At 39.7% G+C, this 24982-nt stretch overlaps 1 protein-coding gene and 1 pseudogene across 1 annotated transcript in view; both read left to right on the forward strand.

The window, feature by feature from the left end:
* Dchs2 (dachsous cadherin-related 2) overlaps positions 1–21512 on the forward strand; it is a 139679-nt gene extending 118167 nt beyond the window's left edge. The window contains exons 15-21 of the mRNA XM_090356547.1: positions 469–582; positions 7937–8148; positions 9318–9469; positions 13916–14046; positions 16168–16454; positions 17304–17433; positions 18564–21512. Of these exons, the coding sequence (XP_090212673.1) occupies positions 469–582; positions 7937–8148; positions 9318–9469; positions 13916–14046; positions 16168–16454; positions 17304–17433; positions 18564–21148 (3611 nt within the window). The 3' untranslated portion in view covers positions 21149–21512. The remainder of the gene's footprint in view (positions 1–468; positions 583–7936; positions 8149–9317; positions 9470–13915; positions 14047–16167; positions 16455–17303; positions 17434–18563) is intronic.
* On the forward strand, positions 5776–6532 carry LOC150047411 (ATP synthase peripheral stalk subunit b, mitochondrial pseudogene; annotated as a pseudogene).
* Positions 21513–24982: the final 3470 nt, after the last annotated feature.

Consider the following 24982-nt stretch of genomic DNA (forward strand, 5'->3'; position numbering starts at 1 on the left):
GGTGCAAATATTTGTGATTGTTGTATCTTCCTTGTTACTGGATAATTTTATGGTTATGAAATACCATGTTTCTCTACCATTGCATATTTCACTTTCATCCATGTCCAGTGTACTGCTGCACTTAGAATCACAGAGGTGCAATACCCTTCCGTCACGTCTATCATGTGCACTGCTGCACTTAGAATCACGTCTATCATGTAGCCTGTTTCTTACATCTTAGTGCAGACTCAGCTCTGCCTTAATGATGTATTTGATGAATGGTTGATCTGTGAGGAGATGTACATTTTCTAGATCACTGTACCTTCCCCATCTGGTACTTAATGTGGGATCTGGCTTATAAAGGTAATAGTTATTTGAACAAATAACTAAATAAAAATACAGTGTATTAAAAAGTTATCGGTATTTGCTCTGTTTTTCTATGAAATTTTCCTTCCTAAAACATTCATTTTCTTAAAACTAATTTTACAGGTACTTCTGTTGTGACTGTTAAAGCTTTTGTTCCTGATTCAATCCAGGATAGTATTGAATATTCAATTTTTAGTGGAAATGAAGATGGAATTTTTTCCCTAGGTTCCAAATCAGGTAATCCTTCTTGTCTTACAATAACTTTATGTCATGTGTCTAGTAATACATACTTCTGTAAAATAGAAAGATATTGCTAGAATTAAGTAATTAATAAAATAAATAGGATCTTTCATAGTAGCTGATAAAAAGTTATGAGAAAACTGGAACTATGAATTTGTTTTTATATTCTCACTAAGATTTCTGCTCTGAATATTTCTAAGTTTGAGTCTATCCTGCCCCTTGATGTTTTGAAGATGGATTCATTCTTATTTGCAAGTTATACTATCTGTTGTTTAGAAAAACTAGATATATAGTTAGAGCAATCATTGATACTGAATTTGATATGGAAATGAGCACATATTCTTAGCCTTAGAGAATTTTCATCAGAGATTCTTCTAATTTGCCCCTGAAAATTAACAATGCAACAAACAAAGACAGCTGGAAAAGTTTCTAAGTGGTGGTAAAAAAATGTTGCAAATACAGAATATTAAAGTTAGCTTTAATAAAAACTTGCTGTGTTTTAGATGAATACCAATTCATTGTTCCAAGAAGGCATTTTTGGTAATAACTATATAGTAGATGTGTATTTCTGGCTCCCTCATCAAACTTAAACAAGACTGATTCTAATAGTTTCTGTATGGTTCTACTACTTCCTTGTTTAAGCTACTCTAGGTATACATGAGAAAGATGAAGAGGGATTGAGCTCTTAAGTAAAGCCTTCTCTCCCGGGGCACACAGGCTTTGACAATGAGCCACTTTCTGAGGCAGCCTGCAGGAAGTCTTCATCTCCTGGTGGAGTGAAGGGATGGTCCTGGAAGCCTGTTACAAAAGACACTTGTTGAACATCTCCTCACCTTGTTTCTCACAGGCCAGATGTCTGAGGGGTCTAAATATGAGCCAAGAATACTTTTTAATTCTTTCAAAGTATTCATGATTAGTACTTTTAATAGCTTTTTCTTCCTTTTGCAATTTTAAGTGATTTTTAAAATTTTTTTGACTTTTTTCTTCATATTTTTAAAATGGTTATTATAAAGGTGATATACAGAGAATTACAGTTAGATAAGTCAGGTAAAGAGTACATTTCTTTTTGGACAATATCAGCCCTTCCCTCACTCCTAGTTTTTCCTTCCTATCCCCACCCACAAGGTAGATAGTTGATTTTCCATATTGTGTCTAATGAATACAGCTGCTCTATCTGTTCACCCTTGTCCTACATTTCTGTGCCTGCCTGCCCCTACCTTCCCAAAGTCAGATAAATGAACAAATAAGACAAAAGGAAAAGAAAACAAACACAGCAACAAATAACCTCTTGTCTTTGTAAACTGTTTTTTATATCTCAGACTTTCTCTGCTATCCTTTTCTTTGTATTGAAATATCCTTTCAAGATATCCGATTTTGCCTGAAAAAAATAGCTTTTATTCAGTCTTTGTTTAAATATATGTATTTTTCCTGGTTTTGTAATGTTAGATTCACAGTTAATTTCTCTTATCATAGTAAGACACTTTTCTACCTTCTCCTGGTTTCTCCTTGTTTCACAAAGGAGTCACCTGGAGATCGGAATGTCATTGACTTGTCATTTTTATGGGAACTCCACTTAGACAATACAGGTCTCTTTTGTATCACTTTTTCATTTCTTTGTCCTATTTCCCAAAGTTCTCTTGTTTTTTTTTTTAACTTGTCTTGATCTAAAAACAAAACAAAAAAAAACGACAACAAAAAACTTGTCCCTTGATCATATTTCCAAGAGTTTTTTTTTTTTTTTTAATGTACTGAAATGTATAGCTGGGGATGTAGCTCACTGGTAAATGCTTGCTTCAAATGTGTGAGTCCCTGAGTTGTATGCCTAACACTACAAAATATAAGGTGTGTGTGTGTGTGTGTGTGTGTGTGTGTGTGTGTGTATGAAGCAAGAGGATACATAATTCTGTGTGCAGTCATTTCAGTACTGTGCTTCAAGGCTCATTCTGCTTTCTACCGGTTTGCTTCCTGCCCTCCTTCCTATGTAGTATTTTGCTGTGATTGATGTGTTCTTTCTAAGCACAGAGTCATTTGTTTTCCTTGTAATTTTGTCAGAGCAGCCTTGGAATTCAGGGTTGAATTTGTACCCTTGAGAGCAAATTTTCTTTCTCTTCTGAAACTCACCTGGAGACATCAAGTGGAAACTACTTTAAATTTAACTCATAGGTGCTTTTCAAAGGTAGAAAACTAGGACAGTATGGCTACTACCTACAAATTCAAGCTTAAGTTAATGAATTCTCGGAGGTGATTTTTCTTCCTTCCTCTCAACCAAGACCAAAGCTAAGAAAATCAAGTTTCTATGTATCCATTTTTAGTTTTATTTTAACTTTTAATAGTGATCAATCATTTAGGACACACACACACACACACACAGTTTAGGGTTCCCAACTGTATTTGGTTTTTCTCCTATTTGCCTCTTAATCTTTTATGGGTCTTATGTGTTTTTCTCACCTTGTCTTATATACTTTATACAATTATCAGAGATGTAGCTCAAAGTAGAAGGTCTGGGCAGAAACACTCAGAACAAACCTGGGCATTAGAAATCCTGCTTTCCTCCCTGGATTCTTGTTTTATCCTTTGGGACTTTCCTAAAAAGATACCAACTCAATAATTAATTTTCATGCACATACATATAATGTATATTCATTTGTAAAATGTATTTATATGTGCATATGTATCTCATCAAGCATTTAATTGTTTTTTTAAATCATGTGTCAATCAAGGGCATGATTTATCATATTGCTGTCAAGAAATCTTTTTCAAGACTTAAATTATGATATGAAATGAATCTCTCATGCTGTCTTTGGCACATTATCACTAAACTTGTATCTAAAAGTAGCCAAGAGAGGTTTTCTGGATGTGCATATTTTAAATCATAGACTGGTAAAAGTAGAAAACTGGCACATAAAACACATTCATAAAATTGATCTCTAAAGTTGTGACCATTTTTCCTGGGGATAAACATGTAAAGAACCTTTCTGTTCCATAGTTATAATCCAGTGACTAACTTTTGTATTTAAACTTCATGTCTCTTTGGATTAAAAACATCTATTAGTGTCGAAACCAGCATAATTTTAGAATTTGACTGAGATTGTGAATGTAAATAACAGATGGTAGTGTTCAGTCCATTATTTGGTAGGTAGTGGGCGAGAGTTTAAAAGCTATTGGATAACATAAGTATTTGTCACATTCTGCTTTAGATTCACTGGTGCAGATGAAGGCACACAGTGTGTAACTGTGTGATTGGAGTAACCTGATTGTATTATCAAGCAGGTAGCATGTGAAGAATCTTAATCTCATTTTATGGATGTTTTATAACTTGGACAAAAGCTACAGATATACATGTATTGGAAGGAAACTATTTTTCTAATAAGTAGGAACATTGTAAGTGGTATTCCTGCTGTAAGAAACATGGACATCTCATCCCACACATACCATCCGCAGAGCTCAGAACACTCGTTTCCTTCAAATCCACATCTTGAATATCTCTGAGAAGAATACGCACACATATCATCCAAGGTGAAATGAGGATTCAGTCGCTGTGCCAGCCCTGAATTACTGGCTGTTGTCCTCTCCATTTGTACAGATTTCACAGCATGTGCCAGTTATTATGCTAAAAATAAACCCTAAGCACAGAAAGCATTAGACTTGAAGATCCATTCCAAGTGTAAAATTCCAGTTATCAAAGCTCCAGCACAAGCCTTCTCGTTTAAAAACCACTTTGATCTGTACTATAATTGGCACACTTTCTACTAGATGACACTCCAGATTTACTGTGGCATGTCCGTTTTATGTTTCCTTTAGGAGGAGTGTGTGGTAGCAGTGTTTTGCTTGCCAGAGAATGCTCTGGAGCTGAGGGCTGTGCTTCCACTTCAGACACGGGTTGGGGGTATTGCCGTCAGCTCATGAGCACAGACATCATTTCACACCAGTTGCTTACAACACCACTCCATAAAAATATACCAAAATGATTTTGTAGCTGCCAAAAATATGAGGGCTCTTTTCTCAGGAGTATTGGTCACAGCAGATGGTGGTTTGTAGAAGGAACTTTGTCCTGCTGGGTGCAGTGTTTCCCTCCTGGAATCCTCATTACGTGGACGGCACAAGTTGGGAGGATTACAATTTCAGGCTATCCTGGGCAAAAAGTTAGCAAGACACCTTTTCACCACACTGTACAGGTGCGGTGACATGTCACTGTCATCTTTGCTACTTGGAAGGCATAGACATGAGGATCGCAATCTGAGGCCAGCCCTGGAGTAATGCAAGAAAACTTACCTGAAAACTAAAGGGGTGGGGGCATGGCTCAAATGGTAGAGTGCCTACACAGGCACAGGGCACAGGGCCCTGACTTGAAAACCCTAGTATCATCTAAACAAATGAGCAGCTAGAGTCTAACTTAGTCCTAGCACTAATTCTATACCAAATTATAATGTCAGAAAATGGCAGGGCATTTATGACTGCTTGATGTGGTAGTTCTTAATATAGAAGTCTTTAATAATTCTGAGTAATGGAATGTAAACTATAAAAACCTCTCTCCACACACTCAGTGCCAGAGAGACATTACTATACCAAGAGACCAGTTTCACCAGAACTTAAGAAACTACTAGGTTTCTGGAATATTTTTCTGGATTAGCTTGGGTATCTGGAAAACATGCATGGCCTGCAGGCCAGGTCTTTTTATGCGTCTAAAATTCCATGTATATTAGATTTTTCTCTTTCTAAATCTAGAGTTCACAGAGACAGTAAGTCTAGATGGTGTAGTGACAGACAGACAGACATAGCTGTGTATGCTGGAATCTACTTGTGACTGCAATGAAACATTCCAGACTCCAATATGTCACATCCCCCCCCAGAGTGCCCTAATGAGGTATGACTAACACCTCTCCACCTTGCTTTAGAAAAGAAGAGCCATGGCTTTGTAGGACCTGGTTAACTTAACTCTAGGTCACAAAAAATCAATAGATGATGGAGTCAGGCAAGTCACCTATATTACAAAACCAGCATGGGAGGGAGAATGGGAAGGAGTTCTATTCTTGGTTTCAGGTGTCTATAACTCCACATCAGTGCTCTTTTATAAATCTCTATTTTGGAGAATTGCTGGCGGCCATCTTGCGCCCGTCCTCAGACACAGTCTCTGGGTCTCTGGTGGAGGTTACAGGGATTCAGTGGCTGCTGTATGGACGTTTGCTAGCCATGTTGTCCTGGGTGGCAGTCTCCACTGTCAGCGCCATAGCTCCCTGTCTGAAGAACTCAGCCTTGCTGGGACCGGGGCCCTGCAGACAAAGAGGATCTTTCACACTATACAGCCAAGTTTTGCCCCTGTACCACCTCTTGCCGAATATGGAGGAAAAGTAGGTTTGGGGGTGATTCCGGAGGAATTCTTCCAGTTTCTCTATCCTAAAACTGGTGTAACAGGACCCTGTGTGCCTAGAACTGGGCTTATCTTGTATTTTCTATCCAAAGAAATATACGTGATTACTCCAGAGACCTTCTCTGGCTTAGCAGTATTAGGATTAAGGGTCTATGGTATTAAAAAAAATATGGAGCCTCTTGCACAGATTTTATTGATAAACTCAATGAGCAAAACATTGCCCAACTAGAAGAGGTGAAACAGGCTTCCATCAAGCAAATCGAGAAAGCAATTGATCCAGAGAAGGCACAGCAGGCACTTGTTCATAAACACCACTACATTTTTGATGTCCAGAGGACTAACATTGCTCTGGCCTTGGAGGTTACTTACCGGGAACGGCTGCATAGTGTATACAAGGAAGTAAAGAATCACCTGAACTACCGTATCTCTGTGCAGAATATGCTGTAGTGAAAGGAGCAAGAGCACATGATAAACTGGGGGGAGGAACGTGTGGTACAGCAGGAAAAGGAGACAATTGCCAAGTATATCACAGATCTAAAGATGCCGGTGAAGAAGACTCAAGCACAGCCGGTTATGTAAATGAACCTCCCATCAGAGATCACCAGAAACAGTTGGCTGAATTGAAATTTATGTGCAAAAGTCTCTCTGTATTACTATCTATTGGAATCAGTTGACTTCTCTTAAAAGGGAAAAGTTCAAGTTTCATTTAGTAAACTAAATCTATTGTCCACTTTCTCATTCTTCACTGTCTTTTGAGTTACAGTATCACTTTTGAATAAGCAGTTAGCTTTAATTAAAATGTGTTGTTAATTTAGGATTATTACCAAGTTACAGTTTAATTTTGTAACTAATTTCACCATCTTCCAATAAAGTGGCATCATCTTCCAGGTCTAAAAAAATAAATCTCTATTTTGATGAAATTTCTGACAGTGAAAACCAAGTGCGTTGTAACAGTGAATTGGATCAGAAATCTTGTTTTAAAAAGGAAAGAAAGAAGCAGAGCAGAAATTAGAGAAGGTAGTTATTTGAAAGGAATTCCTTCAGTTAGGGAGAAGCATCAGCCTTGGCCTCATTCTCCAAAGTCTGCTTCTTAACCTGGTTGTGTTCTGTGTGAAGGTGTGGCAACGTGTGGCAACCTTCTGCGGGCCGGCCCCTGCGCTGAGCACTGGAGGGAAAATGCTGGGTCAGAGTCAGGGATGGTTTCTGACTCGTCAAAGACACAGCAGGACTGCATGACAACATGGCTGGCTGCCGTGCAGCTGTTCTAAAAGTCTGCTCGAACAGTGAAGGTGAAAGTCAGGGAGAGGCCTTGAGAAAGGCTGGATATTTGGGGAGAGGGCAGGAGAGTCTTTTCAGGTAGTTGGGGAAGACGCCTGGCATCTCTGGAGGTGAGCAAGGCAACATGAGATGGGTATGTGCCGTGGCTGCCCCAGAGATGGCAATATGAAGCAAAATGATGAATGAAACCCCTGAGGGGAACAGTGGGAACGAACCCAGTAAGTTGAAGCTACTCAGCGCTATCACAGTGGCCAGGGAAGCCCAGGAAAAGGGTGCTGTATGCAGGATGATGGTGGCATCCTTTGTGATCTAGTTCAGAATGGAAACCGGTTTCATGAAAAGATCAGATAATTCAGGAGATCAAGAGTGGAATGCCTGGTGATTCGGCAAGGCGCAGTTGTGGGGAACCGAGGGGGATTTGGATGTGACGATGGCTCGCTATGGGAGCGGGGGCTTGGTATATAAGAGGCAGCGCTCAGACATTCAGATTTTCTTCTTCTATACATATTTGAACTTGCAAATATCTGTCCATTGCCATCTTTCATCACTGACTCCAGTCAGTGGGCCAGGGAGGCCCAGTGGTAGTTTTCTGAGAGACAGATGAGCCCATGGATGCATGTGAATCAATGGTTCTATAGAATACTTAAAAATAACATCACGTTGTTTTCTTTCCCCGTTTCTTTTCCTCCTTGGAAATAAATACAGGACATCTCACGGTGAAAGAACCTAGACACCTTGATTTTGAAATCAGGAGTGAAATACAACTGATTATTTTAGCCGAAAGCAGTGGTCAGGGAGCCTACAGCAAAGTAGTTGTCAAGATACAGGATGTGAATGATAATTTTCCACGATTTGGGCAAAAAGTTTACCAAGCATCGGTGTCTGAAGGCCAGCCCTACAACACCCATGTCATACAGGTAATAGAAATATGTGTGTGCGTGCACATGTGTGTGTGTATGTATATGTAATAGAGAAAGAATCATCAGGCAACATATATCAAAACATCTAAAGCCTATGTCCAATGCAGAAATTAAAATTCCAGAATCTGCAGGACATATACATTATTTGATAGATTGGATCAAATATCTTTAATTTATATTTTGATTATCTTTAGATGTACAAAGGGATTACTCTAACAAAAATTCTATGAGTGCAATGCATCTTAAATAATGTCGTCCTATTCATCATTCTTCCCCATCCATTCCAATCCAACCCCTCCCCTCAATTTGCTTTTTCATAGGATATGCATTGCATATACTGATTGCATTTTCCTCCCTTCCTCTCCTTATTTGTCGGTCCTTATTTCCTCTCTCTTATTTGCCTCTGAGGGCCACCCTTGTTTGGTGGTTTCTCTATCTGCCTTGAGACCAGCATCCTTTCCCTTTCCCTTCACTACTGAACTCAGTCTCATGAAGTGAGCACCAGAAGATAAAGTCAGCATCACCTTTCAGATAGTCTTAGCATTACTTCTCTGTCTCACATGCTAATCAGACTAGTGTCAGACTCTCAGAGTGGAGTAAATCCAGAGAGGACACGTCTAGTGTGGCAGGTGGGAGAACCTGGTCTCCTTATACATCCAGCAGTGGTTAGACGTGTAGAAGGCCAAGGCAGGGACATAACAGTGAATGAATTAAATATGTACAAATATAAATTATGAATCTTAAAATAGGAAGAGCTGCTATTTTTATAGGTCACTTAGTTCATAGGAAGCTAGCTCTGCCATTCTCTTTCCTATTCAGAAAGAGAAATGCAAAAGGCCCTAATGTAGAAGGTTCTAGTTCATGTGGTGGCTACTTCCTGTATTTTTCTTCCCACTCCCCTATTGCGGGTTGCAACCTAAAAACTCCCTTTGAGGGGTTGATGCTCCTCTGTGGGGTGCAGACTTGGTGGGCCCACTTCCTCCCTGCCCCCTTGAAGGCATTATGATGGAGTACTTTGCCTGGGTCAAAACTTCCCCTTGGAGCTTGTATCTCAGATGATGGGACATCAAGACAGAGGAAGAGCAGGGCTCATTTATCTCCATGGTAATGACTCGAGGTAGTTGGTTATAGACACTCATCCTAATTGAAGAATTGGTTTCTCATAGGTGTTTGCTACTGACCCGGACAGTGGGTTGAATGGCCTGATTGAGTATTCTTTTCTTCATGGAAATGAAGAAGAAACCTTCCATATTGAAGCCATGAGTGGTGTGATAACCACAGAGGCAGATCTGGATTATGAGTCCACCAGCTCCTACAGGTTTGTCCAGGACTGCGATTCGTGGGATCGCCTGTGTTCACCTGTTAGTTAGGGGTTCAAGTCTTGTGTGTAGACAACTGTGTTGTCAACTGGGCTTTCCCTTTGATAGAGGTCATGATCACCTTTATTTATTTTGTGCTGGTGCTGGGGCTTGAATGCTGAGGCTGGGTGCTTACAGCTTAGAGAAAGTGTTTGGACTAGTGATAACATGTGCATAAACACTCAGTGATGGTCATTACAAAGACCACGTTTGTGAAATGTCAGTGGCGCTCTACCACTTGAGCCCCACCTCCAATCCTCATTCTTTTTTTTGCTGTAGTTAATTTTCAGATATGGTCTCATGGTTTTTTTTTTGTCAAGGGTCATCTGTCTCCTGAGTAGCTGGAAATCTAACTGTGTGTGACTTTGCTCAGGTTTCCACCATGCGAAACGTAGGCATAGCTTGTTTTTAGGACTTTCCGTTTCCCATGTTTGGTTTGGGTAATTGAAATGTAGCATGAGCGTCCCTGCAGTGAGGCCAGTGTGTTTCATTGCATCTTCATCATAAGGAAGTTAAGAAGCCTGAGAAGGGCCCAGACCTACAGTGGCTTCCTCAGGCCTTTCTGCTATCTGGGATCACATTTTGATTTACACCCAGAAATTCTGATCCAGAGTCATATTATTTCCACCATACAGTCTTCGGAGACAACTTTCTGTTTAAGAAAAAATAGAACTCTTAAGTCTGTGTCAGTATTGTCCTGTGACTTGCTGGCTTTCATGTTTTATGAAGAAAGTACAATACATTCATGTGGTTAAGCAATGAGAGCTGGTTAAAACAAAATATGTTTGGCATATTTAACCTCTAAGAAAACATTCCAATGAAAAGTTTAATTAAATGGGCTTTTTTCATTTATTTGGTTAATATGCTTTTAAATAGTATTCAAAAGTATTTTTAAACCTTATGACTCTACCATTAACTCTTTGGAATTTTTTTGAGTAATATTTTAATGTAATTAGTTGTTCTTGTTTATAAATACCTTAAAACCTATGCATGCATTGTTTCTATAGTAATTTTAAGCATGAGGAGTTTTTTCCTGTCCCTGGAGTAATGCAGGTAACTCTCAGCCCAAGTGTTATTTGAGTGATCACAAAAAGAGATTATTGGAAGTCTGTTTTATGTTCCGTGAACAAGGCATTTTCCAGTTGTAAAGACTTCTGTGAAGTGTTCTTTCTCAATGGAGCCTAATTGATCATTAAATCTAACTTTCAACTCTTTCCCATTTGCGTCATAGTTTCTATGTTCTCAACATTTAAATTAGTACCACTGTTTTTTTAAGAAAACACCCTTTTTACTAATTTCCTATGAAGAATTTAACTCAAAATTGAGAGAAGCAAGAACCAAAAGAAATTGACACTCTGACACGTATCTGTGAGGGCATCCTCCCTCTCTCTTTTTCCCACTTCCTCCTTCTTCTATCCCTCCCTTCCCTTCTTTCCTTCTTCTTTTCTTCCTTTCCTCTTTCTTTCCCTTCTCCTCCTCCCCCAACCCAATCGCCAAGGCAAGGGGATATTTTAAACTTCCTGCATCTCTAGGCTCTCCTTTGCCCATCCCCAGCCCTGCCTTATCTCTGCCTTCCATCTTCTTTAGTGCTTTTCTTCACAGTTAATGAAAAATGTCAGAAGACTTTGGTGAATATTTGAGAAATGATGTTCTTTAACTTGTAAGTTTTCTTGGCTTTTAAAATATTTGTATTTTGTTGAGGCAAGAATTTCACCCAGTTTTTAATGGATTAAGCTGGGGAATCTCAAGAACTTTATACTTGTGTGGCCTTGAACAACAATTCTCCTGTTCTCAGCCTCCCTAGTATCTAGGATTACAGGTATAAGCCAGCCTCATTTATTTAAAAAGAAAAAAGCCCATGAGTTTTGATTGAGAAGTTTTACAGAGTTTTAATTATTTTAATGATGATTTTCCCTTTCTCTCTAAGAAGTTTTTAGGTTACTATTTTATACATTATATTTAGAAATCTTATTTTATATACTTTGAGTCTCTTCAAATGCTGAATACTAAGTTCTGCTTAAATAAGAAGACATGCTTCTATTTTCATGCATTATTGCATTGAGAATTTGCTGCTTTCTGTTTTATTTCTTTTTTTTTCTGTGTTTCTTTTCCCTAGGGCCTATGCAATAGGTGTCAATCTTATTTACAATGCTGGATTGTCACAATAGATCCTTAGTTAGTTACATATATATTTTTTCTGCTCCCCATTTCTTCTTTTGTTTCTTGGATTCTTTCTGTTGTTTTATTCCTCTGGTTATTTCCTTAATTTTAATATTATAAATTTTATTTTTTGGATTCCAGTCAAAATTGGAAAAATATTATAGTTACATATTATATGTTACATATTATACACATGAAGCACACATACATTTGCATACTTCCAGAAAGATTTTCCATGATCTTTGATATCTTTCATAGTACCTGTTCTTGTTTTATGTTTGCATTATCTCCTTGTGTCTATCCAAGGACACTGGTTAGAAGTGTTGTCATGTTTTCTTCCTTTCAGAAGCCACTTCCCCTGTATTCTTTTCTCTCCTTGTCTACTTTGAGTCTCTTATTTGTTCTGGAGGTAAGGGACTGATGACCCCTGATTATGAGGAAGGATGGAGAAAGTCACTAAAATCTCTGTGAGTAGAGGACTCTGGTTTGCACATTGCTCCTTCAGATCAAATAGGAGCATGGCAGCAGAGGCATTGATGACTTTTTGGGTGACATATGTATGACAGTATATAGATGGCATATAGAGAGGGACTATCATTTTTCCTGGAAAGCGCCTTCAATATCACTGCATAGACACTGCATCGAAATCCCCAAGTTATATTAGAGTCCACTTTTGGCGATGCACTTGCTGTAATGTGATTTTCACCAACCCTCATATCTTTAAGCACTCCTTAATCTCCTGCCTCTTCCAGACATCTTGATGCTACTCATCCCTTTCACCCACTAATCTCACCTTCCATTTCCCTCTAGTCTTGTGAACATTATTTCAAACATCCTCGCCATCATGTGAGTGGATTTTGGGGAGAACAAGCAGATAAACTTAAGAAGTCTGCCTACCATTTCTTTTTTACCAGGAATCCCCATTCTTTTTATAGGCTTACTTTTCTTAGAATTTCAGAAGGATCAGAAAATTCTTGGTAGACATTTAAGATACTGTAGAGGAAGTCTTTGAAAAACTCCCCTGCCAACAATCCCAGTATGTTAAAGCCATCAGGCTAGATCTTGCCTGGTCAGAGGCCTCATTTGTAAGTTTAACAGAATGGAAGAAACTTCCCGTGGCTGGGGGAACAGGAACAAGATGTTTTGTCCTATGTCTGCTTGATTTCACTGACAGTCTTCGCTGATTGCACTAATCAGGGCAACAGTTCTGAGGGACAAAGCCAATTGGATGGGTTGCAACCAATGGTTTCAGTCCCCATGCCAAGGAGCCTTCAGAGATGAACTTGAGGTCTCCCAGACCATCTCTCTGGCAGAATCTCTGCAGATCCACTTCCATCATTTTTCGTTTGTTCTTCAAGCTATTGGAAAAGCTGCCCCTTAACCATTTTGTTTTGAGGCTGAATAATATATCTCCCTAAAAAAATCTCATATTTTCCTCCACCTGACAGGGGCATTACATATATGGCCATGTTACAAATGTAAGGGTGACTGTGTCTTCAGGAAAAGAAGATGATGGGACCTTGATTTTGATGCCTTGGCTTAGACTTTAGGTAACAAGAAGGTGCAGACTGCAGAGGGATAAAGCATTACGAGTTGATTATTTTCAGTAAAATCTTTCCATATGTCCCGGACAGATGGTCATGCTCACAAAATCACCTCCCCACATGGAGTTATTCCTCCACTCCAGACATAACTGTAACTTTCAAATTCTTCTGTTGAGATCCTGGCAACGCTAGTGTCTCAAGCACCATCTCGGAGCCTTGGGTGTGACAGGTACACTGTGATTGTGTGCTCTAAGTAAAGTTCCACCCAAGAAAGAACTGATGCTTATTTTTACACCTTTTTTTCAGAGTTTACGATTGGAAAATGAAACCTAAAGGATGCTGCTAACAAGGGAAAAGAAATTGTATCCAATTTCAAGATTGTTTCTTAAAAAATAATAGTGTCTACAATTAGCTAAGATGAATATTCTACACCACCACACCCCAGCTTGCTTTCTCTTAAGAGAAGGTCTTATGAACTTCTTTATTCTGAAGTCTGGAACCTCAATTCTCCTCATCTCTGCCTCCGTAGTAGCTAGGGCTGCAGTGTAAGCTATTGTGTCCAGCTGTGAAATACATTTTAAATGATGCCATTTACAATAAGCCAGGGGAGAAATGAAAGCTGGTAGTCAGCTCATTTTTAAACTTTCAACTGGTATCTATACTCGTCTGAACATAACATTCTCTGATTCTTTTTCAAATCAGCTTGATCGTGCAAGCCACAGATAGAGGGGTGCCCCCACATTCTGACACAGCTGTGATCAACGTCCAGGTGACTGACAGAAATGACAACTCCCCCACTCTGCTCCCGTTGGATGCAGTAGAAATAGCAGAAGGTAAGTGTGGAGTTGTATTTTTTTTTAGCTTGTATAGTACTTTTGTCTTTTTGTAGCCAGATGACATACTAACTGTGTATCAGTCCTCAACAGTCACACAAGCTAAGTACTTCTGCCTCCATTTTATAAAGTAATAGGTGGATGGTGGCAGCTTTTTTTTTGTAGTAGAGGAATAACAGTGCTGGAGTTTGAACTCAGAACCTTGCACTTAGTAGGCAACTACTTTACCACTTGAACCATGCCACCAGTCTTTCTGCTTTAAGCATTTTTTTCCAGATAAACTCGTGTGTTTTTACCTATAGCCAGCCTCAGTCTGCCTTCCTTCTTACATCCAGTTTTGCCTCTCATCTATACAACTTATTTTCATATGGCGGAAAGTACTACTTATCCCCATAGGTAGCAGCGTGAAGATACAGTCATGTGCCCATGCTGTAGGCATAAGAACAGCCCGCGTGAGCCAGAACAGACTGAATGCAGAAGATGTGGTTGGTGAGCATTAAGAATGTTTACGCTTGGCTTGGCGCTGGTGGCTCATGCTCTGATTCAAGGCTGAGAGCTGGAGGATAGGGTTTGGAAGCCAGCCCAAGAAGAAAAGTCTACAGGATTCCATCTTCATTTAGCCACAAAATGCTGGGCTAGAAATATAGATCAAATGGTATAACACTACCCGAGAGCAAGAAAGGAAAGCAAGTGGGAGGCCCCTAGTTCAAACCCCAATACAGAAAACAAAACTACTGAACCTTGAAAACTGAAAATTCAATCTCATATACAGTGGAGTCATCCTTACAACTTTTACTACATCCAAACCTTGAAAACAAAGCACAAAAGGGGGAGTTAGGCTGGAGAGCACATGTATATGAGATACTCACCTATAATCTGGAGTTTGAATTCAGGACCTCACATACAGTTTACTTACTTTACAGAAGCAGGGCTTATTCAACTAGGTAGTGCTCTACCACTTAGGCCACACCCCTGGTCCAGTGTTTTGATGGTTATTTTGGAGATGGAGTCTCATGGATTTTTCTTTGTCCAAGCTGTCCTTCAACATCAGTTGTCTAGATCTGAGCCTCCTGAGTAGGAGGGTTAAGTTGTGAGCTATCACAGCCTGACTCTAATTTATTTTATGAGTAATATTAGAGATTTGTTTTCATTTCTAACATGAGTTGTGGTTTGTCTTTCTGTAGGTTTTTTTTTTGCAGGGGGAGTCTGCGTTGTGTGTGTGTGTGTGTGTGTGTGTGTGCGCGCGCACGCGCGCGCGCACGTGTCTGTGTGTACCCACACACACATTTGCTGGTTTGGGGGCTTGAACTCAGAGCATGTAAGATCTGTCTCTGAGCTTATTTTTTGCTTAAAGCTAGTACTCTACACTTGAGCCCCAACTCAATTTCTAGTTTTTAGTGGTTAATTGGAGAAAAGAGTCTCATGGACCTTTCTACCTGGACTGGCTTTGAATCACGATCCTCAGATCTCAGTAGCTAGGATTACAGATGTGAGCCTTTGGCACCTGGCTCTTTCTGTAGTTTTTTTTTTTTTTTTTTTACTAATTTTGCGATTTAAAATTAACAGCAGCAAAGAATGTACACCTCCTCAGAAGGGATAACTGAAAACAAATATAAGGAAATACATACTAATTCTAACATCTATAAATATATAAGCATTCTCATTCAAGTCTGGTCTGCCTTTCAAATTTTTTTGTTTTGGATTAATATTTTGAATACTATTCTTTTTCACATTGATAGCCCGAGAATATATGCTTTTGATGTAGAAATGATACCATAGATCTAAGTGCCTAGGTTATTCTGGAATTGTGCTATAAGCTTATAATGAAAGAATGCTACATATATATATACACATAGATATGTACATGCATATATATACATATATATATATATGCCCTGTTCCTTGAATATCATACTTTGTGACACATTTCCACTTTGTGATTGGGTTCATAAATTCTTCAGGGTTTTTGTTTAGTTCATAGAAAGTTTAGTATGAGAAGTCCTAGAAGAAAGAGCAAGCCATATTGGACTTAGGATGAAAATCCTTGGGTTGAATGGTAAGAGACGCTCCATTGTCAGGATGAATTGTAATGGAGGCTTACCTTGGCCCTGGTTATTGCAGATTCCTTGCCTGGTGTCACTGTATCTCGGGTATTCGCTCATGATGTGGATGCGAATCCAGCTTTCATCTTCACTATCTCCAAGGCAAGCAATGCTGGAACCAAGTTCGCTATCGACCAGAACACAGGAGAAGTGGTGTTAGTCCAGCCGCTGGATTTTGAAGAAGCTACAGAATATGAGCTATTCATCCAAGTTTCTGATTCAGTGCACCACACAGAAGGCTCTCTCCTCATCCACGTTTTGGATGTCAATGACAACCCACCAGTGTTTTCTCAAGAAATTTACCAGGTACAGGGGTTACAGAGAGACTGAAGCCACAGTGGCCACCCAAAGAAAAGTGATGTCAGCCTCTCATCACCCACTCACACAATAGGCAGACAGGACTGAGATTGTCCTCTTAAGTTAGTGCTGAAGGTTTTAAATTCAATAGTTCGTGGAGAATGTAAGTACATCAATGTCTCTTTCAGTTCATTTGAGTAGGTCATCCGCTTAAAAATACTTTTTAGGAGTTTGGAATCCAGTTGTTCCTAACAATTGAAACATAGCTAATATTTGCAAAGCCAGAGATACAGCAGGGGAGTTTGGGTTATCTGAAGTTAATTTGATAAAGTCATCTCTTTCTTAGGCAGAGTGTTTATTTCACAGACTAACATCTTGGAGAAACAAGTCATGAGCAAATCTATAAAAGGCAGATTTGGGGTCACAATGCATGTTTATAGACATGGGGGCAATGATAATATCCCCTGAAGAAACAAGCTCCAGGACTCTTGATTGCACCAAAGAAAGTTCTAAGACTGAGAAAGCTGACCTAAGCCAGGATCTCCTGGGAGGCCTTCCGGGCATTGCACAGCATATAAGACCTTAGCCACTGCAGTAGCCTTCTCTAGGCAAATACCTTAGAAGGAAAACACTTCATAATAAAAATCAAAACACAGTGAAATGATTTCTTTCTGAATCCAGTGACTACTAATGTAATATTTTAATATGTCCTTCACATAGATCAGGGTGTCTGTGGAAGTGAGGTTTTCTTGGGCAGTTTCTATAATAAAAAAGAATAGAGGGATTACATGGTCAGCTCTGTTTATAAAAATTATTTCTTCTTTATGTATCATGTCTTCTTCTCCCCGCCCTGCTCAGGTGACAGTTCCTGAATCTGTCCCTCTGGGGCACTCGGTATTATCTGTGTCAGCCACAGACTTAGAAAGCAATGAGAACATTTCTTACAGAATCCTTTCTTCTCAGGAGTTTGCCATTGATCCTGTGAATGGTGAGTTATTCTAGTGCTTCTGGACCTCCTAGGTTTAGGTTGTAGGTTGGGAATATGGGCTAACCCTTTCTGAAGGGTCATCTCCTAAAATGATCTCCTACCAAGACCTCTGAGAGTATAGGCACCACCTTCTGTGGGCATGCAGTATTTCCACTAGACTGTGGCTGGGTGACTAATATCTACATACAAACGCAGCAGGAATCTGAGTGTCCTTCACTCCTGTACTCCTGTCTCTCCTCAGATGGTGTCAAATGCTGACACATACTGTCCTGACCACAACCCATCACTGGGTACAACAACATTGTGTGTATGCTGTTCCTGATCTTGGGGCTTGAACTCGGGGCTTGAACATGATCCCTGAACTTTTGTGCTCAAGGCTAGCACTCTATCATTTGAACCACAGCTACACATGTAGATTTTGGGTGGCTAATTGGAGATAAGAGATAATTACAGACTTTCTTGCCTGGGCTAACTTTCAACTGAAATCCTCAGATCTCAGCCTTCTGTGTAGCTAGGATTATAGCCATGAGTCACTGGCTCCCAGATTAGAATGCTTTGAAAATGCTGAATGTTTCAAGTCAATTTAGGTCCTAGAATGAATTGAAATCTGACAATTAAATGTCAACAGTGTTCTAAAAAGAGAGCATACTTAAAATACGTTTATCTTAAAAATGTCATGTACATATTTGTAAAATGATGTATTTCTCTATTTAATAAAACAAAATGTATTAAATATTTTTACCACTAAGAGAAAAATCCATTTATTGAACTGTGAACTTTAAGTAGTAGTTATAACTTTGCACTGTCATTTTTACTGCTTTTATTTGGCTCCAGTGAGCAAAAAGCAGTATTTCCAGAGCAAATATCTTTTGTAAACATCTTTTTTTGTAGTATTGAGAATTGAACCCAGGACTTCATGTATCCTTGGCAAGTGTTGTATAACATAGCTTATCTCCAAGCCTTAAGAAAAAAACACATTTATTTTGAGATATTTCTATTTGAACTTGCTGGTTGGTACTTAACATGTCTGATCAAGAACCAGTTCCATTTAAATATCCACTAAGTATTTGTTGGCTAAATGAATGAACATTCAAGGTCACACCATTGACGCTCTCTATCTTGTTTCTCAGGTACCATATTTACTATCAATCCTGTCTTACTTCTTGATAAGAGGTCAGCAATTCGATTTCTTGTTGAGGCCAGTGATGGTGGAATTCCTCCCCTGAAGGCTCTGACATTAGTGGAGATAAAAATAGCCGATCTGAATGACCACGCCCCCGAGTTTCCTGTAGAATTCTATAATCTTAGCCTGAGTGAAGACACACCCATTGGAAGCACACTCATCACCTTTTCAACTACTGACCATGACTGGACGCTTGACAACACACATGTTGAGTATTTCATCATTAGTGGTCAATCACACAACATTTTTAGTGTGGAAACTGGTTTCCTTCACTCAGAATACCCTTTGAAGCAAGTTGCTTCTCTTGTGTTGCTTCGCGATCTAGATAGAGAAGCCAGTGACAGCCACCAGCTTGTCATTCAAGCATCTGACCGTGGCTGTCCTCCACTGAGTTCCACAATGGTGGTATCCATTCAAGTGCTAGATGTCAATGACAGTCCCCCAGAATTCACCAGTCTGGAATACCATGCCCACGTCAAGGAAAGTACCCCCACCGGAAGCCACATCACCATGATCTCAGCACATGACAGTGACGTTGGTTCCAATGCAGACATCATCTATGACATCATCTCTGGAAATGAGAAAGGACATTTCCACTTAGAAGCAAAAACGGGAGTTTTCTATCTCATTAAGCCTCTGGATTATGAAGAAATCATCCAATTCACTGTAACTGTCCGAGCCTCTGACAAGGAGAGGAGACAGTTTGCCTTTGCAGTAGTGTGGATTCATATCTTAGATGATAATGACCACAGGCCTCAGTTTTTGTCCTCCAGTGTGAATTGTGTTGTTGTAGAAAATCAGCCTATCCCTTTCACTATATGCTCAGTGAATGCTGTGGATTTGGATTCAGGTCCCTATGGAGAAGTGACATATTCTATTCTATCACCCTGTTTTGTTACTCATGGAATGTCTCCTGCTCATGATCTCTTTGTCATTGACTCTTTCACAGGCGATATTCAGGCTACGCAAATCCTTGACTATGAAAGGACTGATTCATACTGCTTCATGGTTCAAGCCAAAGATAGAGGGGACTTAACTGCCTCCTTGATGGTCTGGGTGGAGGTCGAAGGGGTAGATGAATTTGAGCCTATTTTCACTCAAGATCAGTACTTTTTCAGCCTTCCTGCCAAGAGTGGAAGGAGACAGTTGCTTGGCAGAGTGGAAGCCTCAGATGCCGACGCAGGCACTGATGGGATTGTCCTCTACTCCCTGGAAACTGCATCTCCTTACTTTTCTGTGAACAAAACAAATGGCAATATTTATTGGATGAGAACTTCTTCCTTCCTAAACAGTCAGATGGGCAAAGAAGATACATTTGAAATTAAAATAATGGCTCATAGTCCCAAACCAGGTTCCAAGTTTACACTCTGCAGCGTGTTTGTGAATGGGTCTTTCTCCTCCGCAGGAAACCTTGCCACAGTGTCTGTCCACACGTTCTCCATCAGTCTCACAGTCTCCTCTTTGGTGTTTCTGTTCTTCTTTTGTGCTCTCATTTTCCTGATGTTAAGACATAAACAAAAAGAAGACAGACCACACAGTCATGAGGAGGAGAAGACATCAAACCTTGAGACCAACCTGCAGATGGTGGAGAATGACAGCGTGCCCCCAGCCTTCCGGGAGGTGAAGGAGGGTGGGGATGAGGCCGGGCCTGGGGGCACCATGCCGGAATGGTTGGGTTTAATAAGCATCCTACAGAAGGACGCTGTCCACTTTTACGGACACTCAAACTCCAGTGGTCGATGCTCAGTGGAAGGAGAAACAGCAGAAGATAAGGAAATCCAGCAGATAAATGAACATCCTTACAGAAAGGACTTGGACTCTCCTCTGAGTGATCGGGGGTCCAGGGTGCCAGACTCGGGAATCCCGAGGGATTCAGATCAGCTCTCCTGCCTGTCTGGGGAGACAGATGTAATGGCCAGCGCCGAAGCAACAGGATCTAGCCACAACTTTGAGGGGGGAGACAGAAGTAAAGGCTTGATGGATACCCCAAATAAGGAGTTACCCCGGCTACTTCAGAAGAGAGACACAAGCCAGGAAGTGCAGGCTGATGGATGGAATGAGTTTATTTCAGAGGATCAGGAAGCGAGCTGTGCCACTTTTTCACGGCCAATCACGTGTGATCATGATGTCAGAAGCAACGACGCCTGGAACTACCTGCTCAGGTGGGAACCCAAGTTCCAGCCTCTTGCTTCAGTTTTTAATGATCTTGCAAAACTAAAGGATGAAAGTGTACCAACACCTGGCATTCTGAAAAAGAAGTCTTCTGTTTGTCTGCCTCCTTTGATCACTGCAGTAGCCCAACCTGGCATTAAAGCAGTTCCACCAAGACTTCCAGCCATGGCCCCAGTGCAGGTGCTTCACAGATATCCCCGCTCCCCCATTCTCTACCATGGCAGTTCTCCGCCAGAAGCAATGTCTCCATCTTTTTCATTCTCAAGCATTCATGCTTCTGCCACATTGCCAGAATTATTAGGAACACACCAAAGTGGTACATGCCTTGAGCTGGAAGCAGGGGATGAAATTCAAACATAAAACAATATGGTGCCAACTCACTTCTCATCATCAGTCATGAACCACTCAACAAAACACTCCCAAACAAGCCCTTGGGGACTGGCCTCATTCTTATCTAAAAGCCAAGGATACCATTTAGACAATATTTTTTTAAACCTCTCTAGAGAAGTTCCTCCAATTTCTTCTAGCCTCAGTATGAAGTTACTTCTTTGAGCCTTTTATGGTTTGCTCGTAGGACTTAGCCTATGTGGACATGTCAGTTACTATATATTCTTTTCTGCCTGGTTTTCAGGATTTCCAAAGGAATTCCCATGAAAAGTACCAGCTGCCAAAAACATTTCAGTGCAATGAAGTACTGAATACCCCGGTCATATTACTGATGAGTACACTGCCAATTGTGACGGTAAAGAATGAGGGGAAAAGAACAATGCAGTTCTTCGAAACAAGGTGGCAATCTGTGCGCTGAAACATTTGAAGATACATTTCTCTAACTGTTCCTCTATCCATAATTTGAATTCTAAACTGGTGTCTTTGGAAGGCCAATGAGAAACTAAGAATGAAACTTGTAAAACTCTATGCCACTAGGATGAAACACATACTTCTTTCTGAGTCAGTGAACCAGACTTGCATGCTGGTGGCAAGAAAGCAGGCATCAGTGGGTAGCAGTGCTGTGCCAATGAGTCCCTGCCCCCCATGCTCTCCTCTTTATTTTCTTCTTCTTCTTCTTCTTCTTCTTCTTCTTCTTCTTCTTCTTCTTCTTCTTCTTCTTCTTCTTCTTCTTCTTCTTCTTCTTCTTCTTCTTCTTCTTTTTGCCCTGTCCTTGGACTTTCTCAAGGCTAGCACTCTACCACTTGAGCCTAGCACTACTTCCGGCTTTTTGCTATGTATGTGTTACCGAGGAATCGAACCCGGGTCTTCATGCATGCTAGGCAAGCACTCTACCACTAGGCCAAACTCCCGGCCCCTTTCTTCTTCTTCTTTTGACTCACTTGGGTCTTGAACTCAGGGCCTGGATGCTCTCCTTGAATATTTGTACTCAAGGCTAGCCTTCTACCACTTTGAGCCACAGCTCTACTTCTGGTTTTCTGGTAGTCAATTGGAGATTAAGAGTCTCATAGATATCCCTGCCCAGGCTGGCTTTGAACCACAATCCTAAGCTAGTAGTGCCACCAGTCCCTGATCTCTGTGCACCCTCTTTTAATGGAGTACAGGTACGGACTGAAACTTCCAAGATTAATTTATAGAAATTTCTTCTTTTATTTTCTTCTAGATACAGTAACTTTGGTTGTAAAATAATTGATCTACTCAGTCTCCATTTTTAAAGTTTGTGTAGATAAAATTATGTTACTAGCTAATTACAAATTGCATAGAGTCATTTAGTGATATATTTTTAATGGATTTTTATATAAAGTTTTTACTATAAAAGTGAAGAAAGGATGTCAGAATTTTTGAGGTTTTTTTCCTCCTATTTGCTCATACTTACGTTGTGCTTCACCTTTCTTTGGGCATGTTTGCCAACGTGGTGGGAATAATTCTGTTTTGCACAATTCTTGTTTCAGAAATAGTGCGATGTAGGTCTGATGCTTACATGTCATGTTATGTTGTCTCCAATCAGCCTGAGGGGCCATCATGAATGCTTTTCCTGTTGGGATGGCAGAGAGCATCCTGTGATCATGGTCCAGTAGCCTCCCTCAGTAGAACCTCTAGCCAGGATATGGAACAGTTGAGTAATTACAGTATGAAATCTCAAAGGCATCTCTCACTATAGAAATAATTTCTTTTATCTTTTTCCATGTGCCTCGTCTTTGAAACTATATGGACTCATTCACTTCTTTTTACTGAAAAACATTGTAGTACAGTGTTTAATATCTAATTTTGTAGATAAATAATCTTATGGCGTTCTATGCTGATATTATATATTACTATATATCAATTCAAATTGAGACCATGTTTATGTATCGAACCACATTAGTATATAGAGATATGAAACATAAAGGTCTTTGGACAGGTCTGCTCTCTTAGAAAAAGTTACTTAAGTGTGGAACATTTAAATATTCTAGCACTCATGTACACCTCTCCTTCATGGCATCTGGAGAAGAAATTTCAGGACTATTGGAAAAACACATTTAATTGTTTCAGCATTCTCATATTTTTTGTCTTTCCTCAAAAGATTGTATGGAGCAGAGGAATAATTCTCAACTATTTTTTTCTAATGATGCATGGAAACTTCATTCTGCAACAGCATCTTGGAAATTAAGAACATTGTATTGTTTTTAAGTACCCAGTTCTTCATTTATTTATGCTTTAAAAAAAGTGCCATCCATCTAAGTCATTTGAGTGTAATTTATTACTAAACATGATTCTGTATTTTCTCTCACGCCATTTCATAAAAACAGAAGACATGAAAGTATTGAGAGCTGCTTACCAACATTTAGTGCATCTTTAATTGATGACTGTACTAATACTGGATTCCTGTGCCTCTCCTCCCAAACTACCACAAGTAGGGGTTGAGGGTAAAAAATGTGAACATGTTGGTTAAGTGTTCATAATAAATCACATGTCAGCCCTTTCAACTGGAGTGCTTTTTTCCTAAGTAAACAATATAATGTCTACAGTTTTCCTTCCAGTTCAATATTCATTTGGCTCATACAGTCTGTGTTACTTGACTGATCTCTCTCTCCACCAGCGCGTTAGCATTCAGGAGGGGTTACAGAACTTGTTAGTGGAAAATCATATTAAGTCCCAAATTCATACGCTATAAAATAAAAGACAGTTGTCTCTTGTGGAATAGTTGGCTGCCTGCAATTCTGGACTTTCTTGTTGGCAGCCTTAAAAATACTGGTGTAAATCAGTACCAAATGGATATCAAAATTCCATATCCTAGTAGTAATCATTGCATTGGCTTCCAAAACAGATTCCTGGGCAAATAGGAAGGGAAAGGCTGTTTCCTTAGAGATTTGATCATTTTGCTGTTTTTTTTTAAATAATAAAATGTGTTACCCACTACTGGTAAGTCCCTTAAATGCACATTTAGTTTATGTTCAACATTCTGGGTACAATTTGGGCCTCAGTGCCTAACACCTGGGTGTTCTCCTTGCTATATTTCTTAGAAGGGACAGGGAGGAAAATTAATTATTAATTTAAAGCTCTTGGTGTCCAAAAACACTTTGGTTCTTTTGCCATTTTATAGCTACCTTAACTTTAAGTTAAAAAAATCAAAAGGTAACTAAAGGTATAAGGTGTAAGTCACTTCAAATCAATGAAATAGATGGAACGAATATGCCCATATGATGCTGTAAATAAACTTGTTGACTTTATTTTCACGACGTGTTTCACATGATTTCAAAAGGGATGGGCCAAGGTTGAGGATGTAGAATGGAAGATCACTCTGTGTGAGAGGACTACTGGATAAAAACTTTATATAGAACCCAAAGTAGGTGCTCCAATGTGAGTCCTATTTCACATTCTATATAACCATTTTTATATTGAGGGTGCAACAGGTTCAGATAGCTGAGTTTGGGCATAAAACAAAGTAAATAGAAGCTCAAAGGCAAATAGGATTAAAGAATTGTAGAACTTACTCTTTTTTTCCTGATGGCTAGTCCCTTTTTAAAGGGGCTTACATAATAGTTGTGGTTTATTTGGCTGTCAAATATTAAATTTCACATAGCTTTTCAAGCAAAGTAAACACAGAAGGCATCATTGGTTGTTCTCAGAAAGCCAGTTTTTTTTTCTTTGTGACAGTACTGGAGTTTGAACGCAGAGCCTCATCTCACTTGAATTGTTTGCTCTTCTAGCACTCTACCATCTGAGCCATGCCACCAGCCTGACATTTTGCTGGATAATTGGAAATGG

Source organism: Megascapheus bottae, chromosome 23, assembly GCF_031878675.1.
Source record: "Megascapheus bottae isolate mThoBot1 chromosome 23, mThoBot2.hap1, whole genome shotgun sequence".
Taxonomy (NCBI): Eukaryota; Metazoa; Chordata; class Mammalia; order Rodentia; family Geomyidae; genus Megascapheus; species Megascapheus bottae.